Here is a 14,673-nt window from a genome sequence, read left to right as displayed (position 1 = left end):
AAGATAGGTATAACGTCGAGACCCGTCCAGNACGGGACTTCCAATCCTGATGTGTCCAATTTCTACCATGGCCTCATAAAACCCTTGTCAACTTGAATATCCATGACGAGAGACTTGGTCAGCCAGTCTATGCCTCCTTCACTTCGTCCCCTCATGGCCATCGACTTGTTGATTAGTCGGTTGGTTTCTTAGCTAAAACCTTGGCCATCCCCATTTTCACTCTCTCTTTCTGGCATATTTTGTTCGCTTTGGTGGAAGCAAATGACATCGTGAATTGGCCAGGACCAAATCGTTCTGGGGAGGAGTAGAGGGGAGGGTTGCAAAGCCATCAAGGTCTGGGTTTTAAATGTGCCATAAACTGCTTTTAAATCAGACCAGTTTGCTGATAACAAGTTTTCCATGTTTGCCATCTCGGAAATCTTATCTAGGGTTCATCGGTGTACTGATGGTTGTAAAACGCTGCTGTACGGCAGATGCGGATGTACGGTACAGCACATCTCGGAAATCTTATCTAGGGTTCATCGGTGTACTGATGGTTGTAAAACGTCCAAACTGCTCAGATGAACCTGGCTTCTGCTGGTTCCGTCAGTTCGTCATTGCTTACACCCGTTAGCCCGTTAGTCATGAGAGTCCTTTGGGTCGCCTCCTCATGCCTGACGGAATTTTGGCCATTTTTTTGTCCAGTCATGGTCAACTTGCGGCTTGCTTAGTTTTTTCTAGTCAAAGAGCGTCCACCACCCTAATAATGCAAACCATAATTTTTGGCACGAGAAGCTCGTAAATCGGTGAATCAGCCACCGGAACCAAACATGTGTGAGTGAGTGCTGATCATAATAGATAGATGAGTGTTTTCCACCTGTTTTCGAGATGTGTTTTGTTGGTTCGTTGGTTCTTTGGTTGTTGTCATGATCATGGTGTTGGCCATTATGACCATGACCAGGCCATTTACTTGCTTCATTAAATTTGGCTGGGAAAAAATGTGAACGGACGGAGGGAAAAGCCACAACAAAAGGTTGAAAGAATAAAACATTTCTGGAATACACGGAGAGACTCACACACACACACACACACACAAACAGAAAGAGATCATTTTTCTCCTTCCTTTCTTTTCAATTCATGCACTTGAACTCGTATGTGAGTGAGTGGTATACTATATGTGTGTTCATTGCCTTGCGGCCTGAGAAAACCAAATTCATCCATGATGTACTGCGCGTCCAAATGAACGTACCCACTACGTACGTACATAGCAGAAGTGCTGAAAAGCACGTGGACAAGGAAGAGGAAAAGTGGAGCAGAAATTGTGATTTATTGTGAGTGTCTTTTTGGCCTCGGTGTTCGCAATGACCATGGAATGACTAGCAAATGGCGATCGGTCTTGAATGGATCTGGGGCGCAATTTGAAAGTCTCATCATCGAGCCCGTAAACACTCTTGATCACCACTGTGAATTCGTTTTTGATTGTCTTTCTTGACTGGCTTCATCTTGTTTGTCCAATCCAACCGAGAAGAGTATCTATTAAACTGACGAGTGTCCCTCATCCAAGTCAGGCTTGGCCTACCGTATTCATCAGCATTTTCTCGCTCTTTTCTATTCCAGGAACGCTTAAGTCATGGCATCTCATCCGGGACGTTCCCCGGGTCCAACCATCGGACGGACTTCAACCCGCCTTACCATTTTCCGCCTTTCCCTCAACAGACTCCGCCCGAGGTGTTTGGCACCCAATCGCCACACCTCTCGGCCGGCGATCCCTATAGTCTAAATAATTCATTACATTTTCAAACCTCACAAGTGAGTTCCATCTTCTATGTTCCAAGGTCTCATTTGGTTATGGGTTCAATCTAGTTAATTAACCAATGCTATATAGTATTTGAACGTCATCCAGGACTCCATTTCATTATTGATGTCCGTGTTTCCCGGTCAATCTGTCTGTTGTTGATTTGTTTGTTTGTTGGTGGGTGGGTGGTTAGAATGAAAAGGCAATTCGAGGCAATAACTTAAGATACTCTATGTTCAAGTTCCAGAAATCTGGCTGGCTGGCGTGCTTGCTTGCTTGCTTGCTTGCTTGCTTGCTTATCATTATCGGCACTCTCTGAGAGAGCGTGCATAAACTCGTCCCCGTAATTTGCATATTTTCGCATTATTTCCTTTGGACACTCAATTGCCAGACAGAAGCCCTGTGTTTGGCCCTGCCTTGGTTTGCACAAATTTGTGCCAATTTTTCAACCTCTGTTCGTCTGCGTGCATGCACCCGTCATATATTCAGTAGTGCCGTGGATGAGCGAGGAATGTACGTACCTACGTAGCTACGTACCTACGACGACCTCCACAAGTGTTGAAGATCTGGAATTTCCTGGCCCTAGCTGGAAATTGCTCGCGTCGTCAAGTTTCGTGTCAGTGGCAAATTCAGGGACCAAACGCGCACAGACTCGACGATCGGAACGGAGGAGCTCTCCTCCCTGTCTTTGGATGGAACGAGGTTTTAATTGCGCTTAAATGAATTCCTTTTTGTGTGTCTATTATGACTTTGGCGGGATGGGTAGGGCAGGAAGAGCCATTATTGGCGGCTGTACGGCCAAGGCGGATGTACCGGGGGGACTGGCAGTGATTTGCCTCCTGCACTGCCCCCACTGGTGGCAGGATTTGAATGCCTTTTGGAAGTGGACGTACGGACGGCTTGAAAAGGAGCTCTTCAGCTCTTCAGCCTTTGAACTGGGCTCAAATACGTAGACCAAGGAACGAATGACTGACTGACTGAGTGAGGGGGAAGTTAAATTCAATTACGCCCAAGCTCATGTCATGTCCAGCAGGAGGCGAGAACCAACCCAATCCCCTGACTTCTAATAAGAGCAATTTCCAGCCGGTGTCTTTTGAAATTGTCGATCTATCTTCATTTGGGATATGTTGAGCGACAAAAGAAGGCTCGACGCCTGGTTTTGATTTTTTTGGGAGCTCCTTTGGTTTTTCACTCCCGTTTGTTTTTTTCTTTTTTTCAGGCTAATATGCACGCAGCTTTCTCGTACGATCGGAGAGCCACAGATCATTATACTCGTCTACCTTTGGAAACCCATGAAAACATCACAGTCAACAACAATGAACATGTAAGTCCGTCCGATTTGCCTCGATCCGTGTTGTTATGATTGTTTTCTTGGAGGTGAAATGTCGTGCGCGAAGAAGCTGATCTTCCTACGGTTCACATTAGTCGATCGATGGAAGGAAGGGGTTTCTACATGAGGCGAGAGGAACGGAATTGGAGGCAATTAAGCTTGGGATTGTTAATAATAGATTCCATGATTTAGATCCCATTTCCATGCGGTGGCTGAACATCAGAGGGAAGGAAGAAACATCCAATTATGGTGGTGTGACTCGCTACTACTTCACACTCACACTCACTCTCCTACATGGGTACTGTAGATGGGTAGAGAGCACAATATATGTGTACACACGGATGAACGGGGGAAAGAAAGAGAGAAAGAACGAAAGAGATGGTTTGATAGGGCATTTTTCCATTTAAAAATGAGTGTGATTTTCGTGCTTAACAACCAACCAGCAAAAAATCGCGAGGGAGAAAGAAGACACTACTTGCGAGAGTCTAGATGCACTTCTTTTTATCTGATTCAGCAGAAAGTCAAAGGGAAACCCGGCGTTATTTCATTCGAATGAGACAGAAAAAAGCTTAATTTCATTTCCCGAAAGCTTCCTTCAACCCTGTGTTAAAAATCTGCATGGGTTTTAAACTCCTCACGTCAGTGGAAGCACAGTGGAAGATCTCTGCAATGAGAGTGGTGGTGATGATCATTTTCATAAGCACACGCCATCACCACCATCTTGACGGTTCGTGGACCTCTTAATAAGCAAATAAGCATACATTGGTTATCAATACCCGCTCGTCACCGTCCCAAATGTTTTTCTTTACCACCTCCAAACATGTCCCTGCCCGGATAATCTTGGCCTCCCAAGAAATTGATCCAACCAAAGAAACCCGAGCCTTTCTTAGGAGGGAAGTAGTCTACCTGGGTTGGTGTGTTCTGCCGGGATCGGCCAAACCCTTTTTGCCACCGTAAATCTGAATCTTTGTATGCAATGATGTGAGCACATGCGAGAAGACGCGGATGATAATTCAGAATTGTGAAAATGTACAAAACTGGTTGGTTGGTTGGTTGGCACTAGCTTGTGGATCCCACCAGACTTTGCTTTTCGAGCGATTCAAGAAGCACCCAAGAATTGTTTTTTTTTGGGCGTGATTTGGTTCTTAAAAAAGTGTAATATTTCAAGGATATCACGAAGACATGAGAGCACCAAAGTCTGCTTGGAGTTGGCAGAGGGCATGCAGTCCAGATGAAATAAGACAGGTTGGTGGCAGCATGAGCTTCAGCTAAGCAGCGCTCTGATTATAGGCCTAGAACAGAGAGTTTGCGTTTATCAAAGTTTTTTTTTCTAATATGAGAGCGACCAAAAACCTGTTAATGGTTACTTATAGTGCTCTTCGAGTTCAACGAGGGCCCTCTCCTGAAAAAAAAATGAGGAAAAAAATGAGGGCCCTTTCCTCCGTTGGGGCGAGCAACAACTCAGATGCCCTCATTTTCTTGTCCAAGCAACATTAATCTCCAGATTGTGGAGCGCAATTAACATGGATGGTTGTTTTTTCATTTGAACATTCCGAACAATTGGGGTTCAGTTGAGGGCACCCAAAAGTCAAGCGGACCGAATCATCACAAGCACATTGGCCCCATGTCTTGAATTTGTCTTTCTGTCTTTCTGTCTTTCTGTCTTTCTCCCCACTGGGTTTGGCACCTTTGGAGCGTCACGGGTTCATCGATGATGATGATCATAATAATAGCAACTAACTGTTCGACGAGTCAGCAAAGCACCTGTCTGAGTAGAACAAAAGAAGTTATTACCCCGATTGCTCACTGGCTTCGAGAGGCCTTCAATTGAATTGTAGCGATCGAGAACACGCTTGAGGAATGCCAGCAATGCTCCTCTGCACATTCTTATGAGCGAGCTCACAGTTCATGGCTGCCTCAGCCGATGGATGATACATCGGCCAGAGCTCACTCACTCAGTCGTCGGCACTTCCACTACGAACGAACCACCACCAATGCTCCTGGATAAAGGCTAGTACGTAGTATGGATGGATGCTGGTGAACAATAAAAAAGTGCAGAACAGTCTCCGAGAACCTGATCTGGAAAATGAATATCATTTTTTCCCTCCCTCCCTCTCTCTCTCTCTCTCTCTCTCTCTCTCTCTCTCTCGGTCTCTTAATGTTCGACCACGAGAGAGATTCCACGCGAGATCTCTCGACATCACTTGCTCCGATTCAGAATCAGATAAGCGAAACATGATTGCAAATTTGAAACATGATTTGAAAACATTGTCCAAGATCGACCCGATCAGGCATTGAAAGAAGGCCAATCCGCCCCACTCGTCAGCCAGGTTTTACATTATTAACTCGGATTACCAAGAGAGTGTCTTCCATCTCTAAGGCTGCTTCCATCCTAGCAACGACAACCAATAATACTAGAAAGTACCTTGAGCAGATGAATGTGTTGACAATCTCGACAGCAACAACCGAGATGCTTGAATACGATAACCGCTCCAATCACTCAAGAGAATCCCCCAAATCTCCCCGGCAACGTATATGTCATACCAGAGGGATTCTTATGCTAAAAACCATTGATGTAGTCATGAAAAACACTCATTTCTCTCATTTTATCGGGGGAAATCCTGCCAATTCAGGTACTCGTCGAGCCATTTCCAGAATTTACGAAGGAAACTGTGATCAGGCAACAGTACCTGCATACATACGAGTTTAAGAACGAACGACATGTGTGTGTGTGTGTGTGATAGTGCACTTGCTTTGTCTTCGTCTCCACAACCAAGGTGAAATTTAAGACTTTAATCCTTCTCTCGTGTGTTACAAGAACAACGAGTCAGGCTTGGCATCAAAGTCAATCAAGTTCAAGAGCTTGATTGTGGATTTCTTTTTGCCCAACTTCCTAATAATTAGAGAGGGGAGGCATCAGAGCATCACCATCTTCCACCTCTTCCTCCTTCTCCTCCTTCTCCTCCTCTTTCTCTCTCGCTTCTTCTTCTACTTGTGCTTTAATCTCGGTTGACCCAACTCAAGGAGTGAAGGAGAAAGAACAATTACGGAGCTCCGTTCACCATGCCGCAAAAAAACCACCACGAACACACGCGCGATACTGACGACCCCTTGAAAGTTGGATTTTTTGCTGACTTGGTCAGAAAAAGGGCTCTTCCAAGTCAGGATGATGTTGATGACCGTCTTGGTTGTCATCTTTCATTCGAAAGCTGAAAAAAAATCTTGAGTTTTCTTCCTCCCTCCTGTTCGCAACGTTTTCCCCCGATTCGCTCTTGTTCAAACGTACGTAGTAGGAATTTAAGCTACTGGATGGATGTACCGCCGATGAAGAAATAGATTTGCACTCCTTTTGACCTGATCCATTGAGATGAAGATCGATGTTGGTAGACAATTGGGGTTCCTTTTTTTCCAGCACCTGAAAGCTTCCCTATTCAATTCACGGATGGAAGCGAGAAGTCAATTGTCAGACCGAACGACAAAAAGAGCTTCCAATGGCCAAAGAGACGCCGCCGACAATTTCGGTCTTGTCGTTGCCTCAAGACGTATTATATGTTCTCATGTCAGCTTCGAGCACACCCTAGGGATCATGGAAGATGGCAATGGGACATGATTATTTTCGTTGCTCTTCCACGAATGGCATCAATGCATAAACACCCGGCCCAACGCGAGTTGTTTGTTAACAGAAATGTCACGAGCATTTAAATGTTCCGCCTATGCGCTTGACAGCTCACATCTAAACAATCGACAATTGGGCCGAATCGCTTCCCGCCGACTTTCCTTCAAAGGCAGCACATTTGAGATGGATGTACCCGCACACGGCGACGATGGTATGACATGTTGAAAGTGGATGAGAGATTCTTTTATGTCAGTCAGTCCATCAACAATGGGTCTCTTTTCTTCCCCAAGTTCTTTGACTTTTTGTTCATCATTTTTCCCGTGGGTGCTGCGAACAGGAATCCTACCGGGTCTGGTTGAGTTGCTCTTGTTGGGACCATTGTCCCTAGCCAAAGCAGGACTCACACTGACTGACTGAACCAACCTCATGATTGTAATCCATGTCAGGCCACTTTCGAGCGTGGTGCGGGTAGAGCTCCTTGTTTTCCCACCTGGGTGTTTCATTCCATTGGGCTCTGCCCCCGCCCCCGAAGAGTGATGATGATTCGCCCCTCATTATCCGTTCGAACTAGCAGTTTCTTCTAATTCTCATAAGTTAAAACTACTGTTCAGAGGCACCACCACGTCCACCCATTAAGACAAAAGTAGAAGAAATCCTAGGTCGAGCGGTCCTGCCAAGTTGGGTGCTAATGGTCATTTAAGTCCGCGTGAGATTCTCAAAATCGAATTGTTCTCAGTGTCAAGAAGAAGAACGCTCTGAAAATCAGTCCCAAGCACCTGTGCCCTCTTCGTAGGCTGACACACTAGTACAATACAGTCCAAGAAGCTAGCTCATAGTAATAGTGTTTTCCTCGAAAATAAGTCTTGTCTTGGCCCCGTTGAGAAGGTGATGGGATGCGTAGCGCAGTAAGCCGTTCAGAGGCCAAGACCTCATTTGGAATTCATCGCTTTTTACGGCCTTGTGAACGATACCTCCTTCCGTGAACACACACCACGCACACACACACACACACACACACACACACCACACACACACCACCACACACACACACACCACAACACACACACACACACACACACACACACACACACACACACACACACACACACACACACACACACACACACACACACACACACACACACACACACACACACACACACACACACACACACACACACACACACACACGTACCTACCATATACCAAGTAGTGAATGTACGTCGTACGAGGCTCCACGGCCCAATCCGTTTCACTGCGACACTTGACAGCCGAATGGTCGGTCAATACTCGGCATCAAGATGACTTCTGAGCGATTGTGATTGTGACTGGAGATTTAGGGGTGATTCCTTTTATTATCTTGAATTTCTTTCACGTCCTCTTTGAAAAGGCTTAATCAGTGTACAGTGGATGAAAGTCGACAAAGAGATAGCAGTCCGTCGTGCTGGTATGCAGTGGATGAAATAGTTAGTGGTGCATCACGCCATGGTGCTCGCTCGGCGGGTTGAACCGGGCGGCAAACAAGCCTTCTTATGTACTCGTAAAAGATCATTGAGGCTCTCATTGAGATCAAACACTTAGTATGATCACAATCAGAGCCCTTGATCGAGCTCGTTGGAGTGAGTGCCAAGGAGCTCATCTAAGCATTGTCAAGAGCTGGCTTAGAACCAGCTTTAATGATGATACTCTGAACAACCCGACCAGACGTCCAATTCCACGGACTTGCCCTTGATAGATTTTTCTCCCCCCAAAGTGGCCCTCTCCTGATTCGAAAACTCAATTGGGCAGATTGTTCATTCATTGAGCCGCCCAATATGTTCCGAGTGCTGCATGGAGCCTTTGATCGAATGTCGAGATCTCCATGTTTGGTTGGGTTCACTTCATCTTGTCTTGTCAGGAGGTGTTCAACAACATTTATCAAATTCATCCTTTCAACTTGGTTTTGTTGTGGCTGCACAGCCCTTGTCTACAGGTCCATGTGTGAGAGTCCCCATCCTGGAGTCCGGAGCTTGTCCATGAGGGCGACTTCCATGCTTATGTCTACCTCTACTTATACTACCTCTACTTCGTTGACTACCACCATGGCTACTAGACCTTAGACCAAGTACCTACTTACTACCTACCTCGATGAGCTGAGGCTTCCTACATGAAATGAAGCAAACCTTAGAGATAAATCAGGATCAAACCATTACAAACTGTTCATGTTCGAGTCTCAAAGCACCCGAGCACATCCCGATCGGATTCGCTTGAGGTTGGTTTTCAATGACCCAGGCCTTGCTAAAGTTACTAAGCTACCAATGTCGTAGGGCTCGACTCAAATGTGGGGGTGGTTCCAATTGAGGGCATTCACATTTTTTTCTCTGTCTAAAGCCTTTTTTTCGCCTTTGTTTTCAGCCTGTGGAAGGCGAGACAGCCTTTATACCCGGAGAGCCTTCCTTCCAAATCAAAAGGGAAAATGGTACGTGAGCCTCTTTGTTTTTCCACCCTCGGCTGTCCCCCAAGTCCATAACGACCACTGAATGAAAAAAGGAAGCGCTCGCTTCGCTCTTTGAAGTCACCCTCTTTTGTTTTCTCTAAAAATACATCCCCCTATCCATGTGACTCCCTCCCTCCATTCTGCGAAGTTCATATCATCCACATGATAAGCTCAGATCAATCTGTGTCTGAAGTTGGTGTTGTTGTTGTTGTTCCGCAGGTATCCGCACCCGAGATCCCAACATCAAAGATGGCAGCGGTCTCATGACCAGTCCAGCCGACGTGTTCTGTTCAGTCCCCGGACGCCTTTCCCTCCTGAGTTCCACTTCCAAATACAAGGTGACTGTGGCCGAGGTCCAACGGCGGTTGTCGCCACCAGAATGCCTGAACGCGTCTCTCTTGGGCGGAGTCTTGCGGCGGTAAGTACTACGATACTCTCTCCGTTGCTCGAAATTCGAGAGAGCTTGCTTTCTCTGGCTTCATCTGGCGAGCTTTTTCCCCCTTCTCGCGCTCTCTCCGTTCTTTCTTGGTATTGCCGATTTCCCCCGCCGTCAGTTGCCGTCATAGGGGGGGGGAATCGTCTTTATTTACAGTCATACCACTCGAAAGTAAGTCAGGATTGGGGGTCAGTTTTGTGGACTCTACTTGGGTCGGATCCATGATTGGGAGATTATGTTGAGCCAGAGATGAGAAGACGGATAGTCGGGGCTCTCAACGAATTTCAACCTCCAGGAAATTCGACATTATCATTCCGATGTCAAAACCATAGTTAATGGCATCGTTGTCGTCGTCGTCCTCCCCCAGCTTGGAGTAGGCAGATCTCCCCATCTTCTCTCTTCTGTCTTCTCTGTTCCCGCTCCTCTTTCCTCTTTCCTCTCCCTATCAAGTTTGGCGCTGGATGCGTGAGCATAATTCGTCATATGCACTTCTTGACAGAATTGCTCAATGCAAGTTTGTGAATTGTCTGTATCCCTACTACATGGGATGGCAGTTTAGAGAGCGTATCCTGTCTTGGCTCAGATGAGGCTTTGGTAACCCTGATGAATGGTTGGAAAGCCCTCTTGCGTTCTTTCCTTCCTTTTCGCCCCGAGCTATCCCCGTTAATTCCATTTAGAACACTCAAAAGAATGCAAAAATCCATCCGCCCACCATGGTCCCTTGTCCCTTCCATCCCTTGATAGAGATGTGGTATGTTGGATAATTTTCCTTAGCTCAGAGAAAAAGGGGAGGGGGGGGGGGATCAACTTCCATAATTTACTTTGTCTCCAACTTAAAACGAAGAGATAGGTTGTGCAAAAAGGGGAATCCTCCACCGTTTTCTTGTGTGGAACTTATTTAGATATTTCACCCCTTTGAACATGTACGGCTAAGTATACGGTGTGTGCGAGTAGTACGTCAATGTGTTAAAGCAGGATTGGAGTGAAAGTGGTGCTTCAATTTGAGCTTAACCCAGCGTAAACACGTTGTTTTACAAGGCTTATCTGGCAATCTACTTTTCAATACCTATTTCAATACTCGTTTGTTAAGCACTGCTTCTCCAAATCAGGTCTTCTCAATATTGACTTGAGAACCTTTCAAGCGTCGACATTTAGGTTCTCAAGTTCGAGCGCTCTCTTGTGCCCTCACCCAATTCATGGGTCGTTAGTTGGGGCCACCATAAACGCGAATGCGAGTGTTGACATGTGGTCTGTATGCTCAGTGAGTTATGCCCGACAATTAAGATGAACCCATTTTCTGAGCAACTAGACCCACTCGCTTGGCTTGCTTGCTCAGGAATAGATATTTATATATGCAGTACAGTAACCAGACAATTACAACTACAAAACAGCCTCTACCACTGACTCTCCTCCTCCCCAACAATCGATCCCCACACAATGAGAGTCGTCATGTCGACAAAGTGTTTCGGCGGGGTTGGGAAATTGGAATAGCCAGACCAAGACCCTAATTTCATGTTTTCTCTGTTGTTCTTCTCCACAGGGCCAAGTCAAAAGATGGCGGACGCAACCTTCGCGACAAACTCGACAAAATCGGTCTCGCTCTGCCCGCCGGCCGACGAAAGGCCGCCAATGTGACTCTTCTGACATCTTTAGTTGAAGGTAAGACAGAGAGCATACATACCGTATTACTGTATGGCTGGGCCTGCTACTTGAGCTACTCCGAAATGGGGAAATTGCATTCAGCATTCCAATGGTTTGTAGAGTTAGAAACCAGATCCAGCTGACTTGTCGGTATTTGATTGGAAAGATAACTTGTTCTCGATCGACCCTCCATTGTCCAAAATCGATTGTCAATGCTCATACGAGCGGTTATGTTTGTCTTAAGCAAACACGAGGAAGAGGGGGGGGGGAGGATTTTATTATCTGATTGTCCAGTTCCGGGCACTATTTTGAAGACAGCAAATGACGTTAATTCAAGGGTTGTAGGGGGTGGGTGGGAAATCAGTGTTTCTCCCTTCGACTTTTTCTGCTCCTTCTCGTTCTCATTCTTGTATCCCAAGTGTGACGACCACTGGTTGAATGCAGAGAAAGTAACGAACCATATCAAAGGGAGCAGCAAATCTAGCGTTTGAACAATAAATCACAAGAGAAGCGAGACCTCTTTAAAGCCAGGCAGCCACCGACTGTGTTCCTATGTGTATGAGTGCGCATTGTATTGCATGCACGTATATGGTGCTCTATTTGTAGAGCAAAAGCCATTTTACCTGCCACAGAAGCCCCCAACCCCACCACCACTATCAGACCAGATTAGAGTGTGGTTGATGGTTACGGGATTGGCAACTTATGATTTTTTACGAGCGTTACGAAACTCGTGAGAAATGTTCAGATCCATTCACACACTCCAATTCGAAAGAATTGCCAGCCGCACGACGGGCTCCTTCCAAGTGATTGCTAGCTCCTATGGTCCTCGGTGGTCGGTAGTAAACCCACAGTAAGGCACGGTAGAAAGAAAGGGGGAGGCTCGAACCTGGGCAACTCAATCCGTGAGTGAGTGAGTGTGTTTTCTCAAAGGTCCAGGAAGAACAACATCAATCTCGTGATATGATTCGGAGCAGACAATGGTTTGACGGCGGCGACTCTTCGGACGCGTGTGGATGGTTGATGGTTTGGGAAGAAGCTAAATTGGAAGGAGCTGTGATATCAAGCTCTGGAATCCACTGACGAGATTGCTCGCCAAAAGATTCTAATTCTCGAGCATAATGAGGGTGACGATGAATGATCATGCCAGATGTTGAAAGGAACTCGCAGCTTTGTTGATCGAGTTTTACCTTCCACGGCTTGTTGTGTCAAGAACGTGTACGATATTGGGAGGTTTGACCTAATACAATATTGACAGTGACTCCCAATAAAAGTCAGTTCGAGCCAAAGATTGCTTGGAAGGTGGGAAAATTGTCGAGATCCGCTCTGGTTGATATACTCGAGAATGTTGTCATTACCAACAATGACGACAACGACCAACTTTGCGCCAAACTGGATGGAGACTCTCCCAATCGTGGAACAACACCTCCAAGTGATTTAGATCGCCAATCAGTTGGAATGAAAATATCCAAATTGTACCAGTCCCTAATCTGCTTCGAATCCAGAACGTCAGCCGTCTATATTTCATTGGCAAATGGAACCCTGAACGATCTTGGAACATTGATTTCCTGGTCGCGTGTTCGCAACTCCAATCTGACTTGGTTCAAACAACCACTTCGAGGCTCCGAATAAAAACACATGAATTATTGTCATACCTTTTTTTTACTACCAGTCGTTTTTACACACTGGTTTTGATATGTGACAGATTTAAGAGGAGGGAGAAAGAGGGTGAGGGGGGAAGAAATTCTCCCAAGGTCTGCAAAGATTTCTGGATTATTTTCTCTCCCTGATTTGGACACAATCTTTGGTCGGGAGCCACCCTGGTGAGAAAATTGGCCCCCGGAAACGGGGGTGAAAAATTGACAAGAAAGGGAAAAAGAAACTGTTTAAGTTCAAGTCTCAAGGAGAGTACCGAACGAAACTTCACAAACTTCAAACCAACCAACCAACCACCTTCGGAAAATGTCCAAGACACTTTGAATAATGAAAAGAAAAGACAGGGCAGAGAAGAAAAGAGTAGGGAGAGAGAAAAGAACCCACACATATGTATGTATACACACGTGCGTGTACCAATGTATGTGAATTTGGACATGTTGCACGCAAGGCATTTTGCGCCATAATGCACGGCAATTAAAAATTTGAACTACCTGGTCGGACAAGTTGGTTGGTGATGCATTCCCAATCTGGAGCGGTGGATGGTCGATCAAGATGACTCGAAGGTTTTGGCCCCCTTTTTGGATTCTCTTGTGGAATGAGGAGCCAGTATTACCTAACGGATCTGGACCCTCGTCCCATGGAAAGGGATGAGGGTTCTCGGAGCCGAATCCACTGTACTATGTCCATCGTGCTTTCCTTGCCCGGCAACCTAAACTTATACACACACCGCTCTGTTTCTATTTCAGGTGAAGCCATCCATTTAGCCCGTGATTTCGGTTATGTGTGTGAAACCGAATTTCCCGCTCGACAAGTGTCCGAGTTCCTCTGTCGACAGAGTAGTTCAGATCCCAGCGATATGTATCGACGGAGAGAACTTGTAATGGCTGCCAAGTAAGTCGATCATTGGTACAAACTACCAACTAGTACGCTTTTGCTATCCATCCACCGGTGGTATTTATTGTAATATTGGTGGAGTCCATCGAGGAGAAGCATTCAAGTCCAGTCAGGGGAAGGGGAAAAACTCTCACTTATAAAGCCATCCATCTTGGTTGAATCTGCATGCCAAGAGACCCAACAAATGTAGCAACAGCGGCAGGAATCCCTGAAGTACGTACGCACAGTACATTTATACGCGTACTAGGAGGACCAGGCAGCCGCCATCAAGCACTCGCGTTCTGGACTCACTCAAAAATCTTGAGACCCAGAGTGTAACACTGAGATAAACATCTGGATGATGTTGTAGATCTTTTTTAGATTTTAAACTACCATTCAATCCATCGAAGGCATTTCAGTCCGAGAACCAGTTTGGTCATCCCGCCACAACTGTATTGTGTATCTATGTACACACGCACACAAACACAATCATAGGCTAGAGTCAGACCACTCGGCTGTGTAGAAGTGGGTCTCCGAAGCTCCAAAGCCATGAATAATGATTTCTCGGGGGTTGGCGTGATGGTTTTTCGAGCAGTGATCCAACCTGTTGGGCCCCTTTTCTGACAAATCTCCAAATTGTCCAAGAATCCCAACGAATTGATACCCATAATAATTCGACTTTGATTACCCGGTATCAAATCTCGATCTTCCATCTTACCCGAGACAAGTTGGATGAAGAGAGAGAGAGAGAGAGAGAGAGAGAGATGAAATGATAACTTCGCATCAAATCGGAAAAAAATCGGACCACGGTTAGGATTATTCATCCCTAAAATACCTCGGCCCCATTCGCTTTTTTTTCTTATTTCTTTGGCCT

At 45.9% G+C, this 14,673-nt stretch overlaps 1 protein-coding gene across 1 annotated transcript in view; it reads left to right on the top strand.

Moving 5' to 3' along the window:
• Positions 1 to 14,673, top strand: part of LOC131885853 (transcription factor AP-2-epsilon-like) — a 27,189-nt gene that overhangs the window by 962 nt on the left and 11,554 nt on the right. The window contains exons 2-7 of the mRNA XM_059234038.1: positions 1,597 to 1,788; positions 2,994 to 3,098; positions 9,115 to 9,178; positions 9,416 to 9,614; positions 11,173 to 11,291; positions 13,673 to 13,817. Of these exons, the coding sequence (XP_059090021.1) occupies positions 1,597 to 1,788; positions 2,994 to 3,098; positions 9,115 to 9,178; positions 9,416 to 9,614; positions 11,173 to 11,291; positions 13,673 to 13,817 (824 nt within the window). The remainder of the gene's footprint in view (positions 1 to 1,596; positions 1,789 to 2,993; positions 3,099 to 9,114; positions 9,179 to 9,415; positions 9,615 to 11,172; positions 11,292 to 13,672; positions 13,818 to 14,673) is intronic.

The sequence above is a fragment of the Tigriopus californicus genome, chromosome 8, assembly GCF_007210705.1.
Source record: "Tigriopus californicus strain San Diego chromosome 8, Tcal_SD_v2.1, whole genome shotgun sequence".
NCBI classification, from domain to species: Eukaryota; Metazoa; Arthropoda; class Copepoda; order Harpacticoida; family Harpacticidae; genus Tigriopus; species Tigriopus californicus.
Note: the sequence above shows the minus strand (reverse complement) of the source record. Positions and strands in the feature narration are given on the sequence as shown.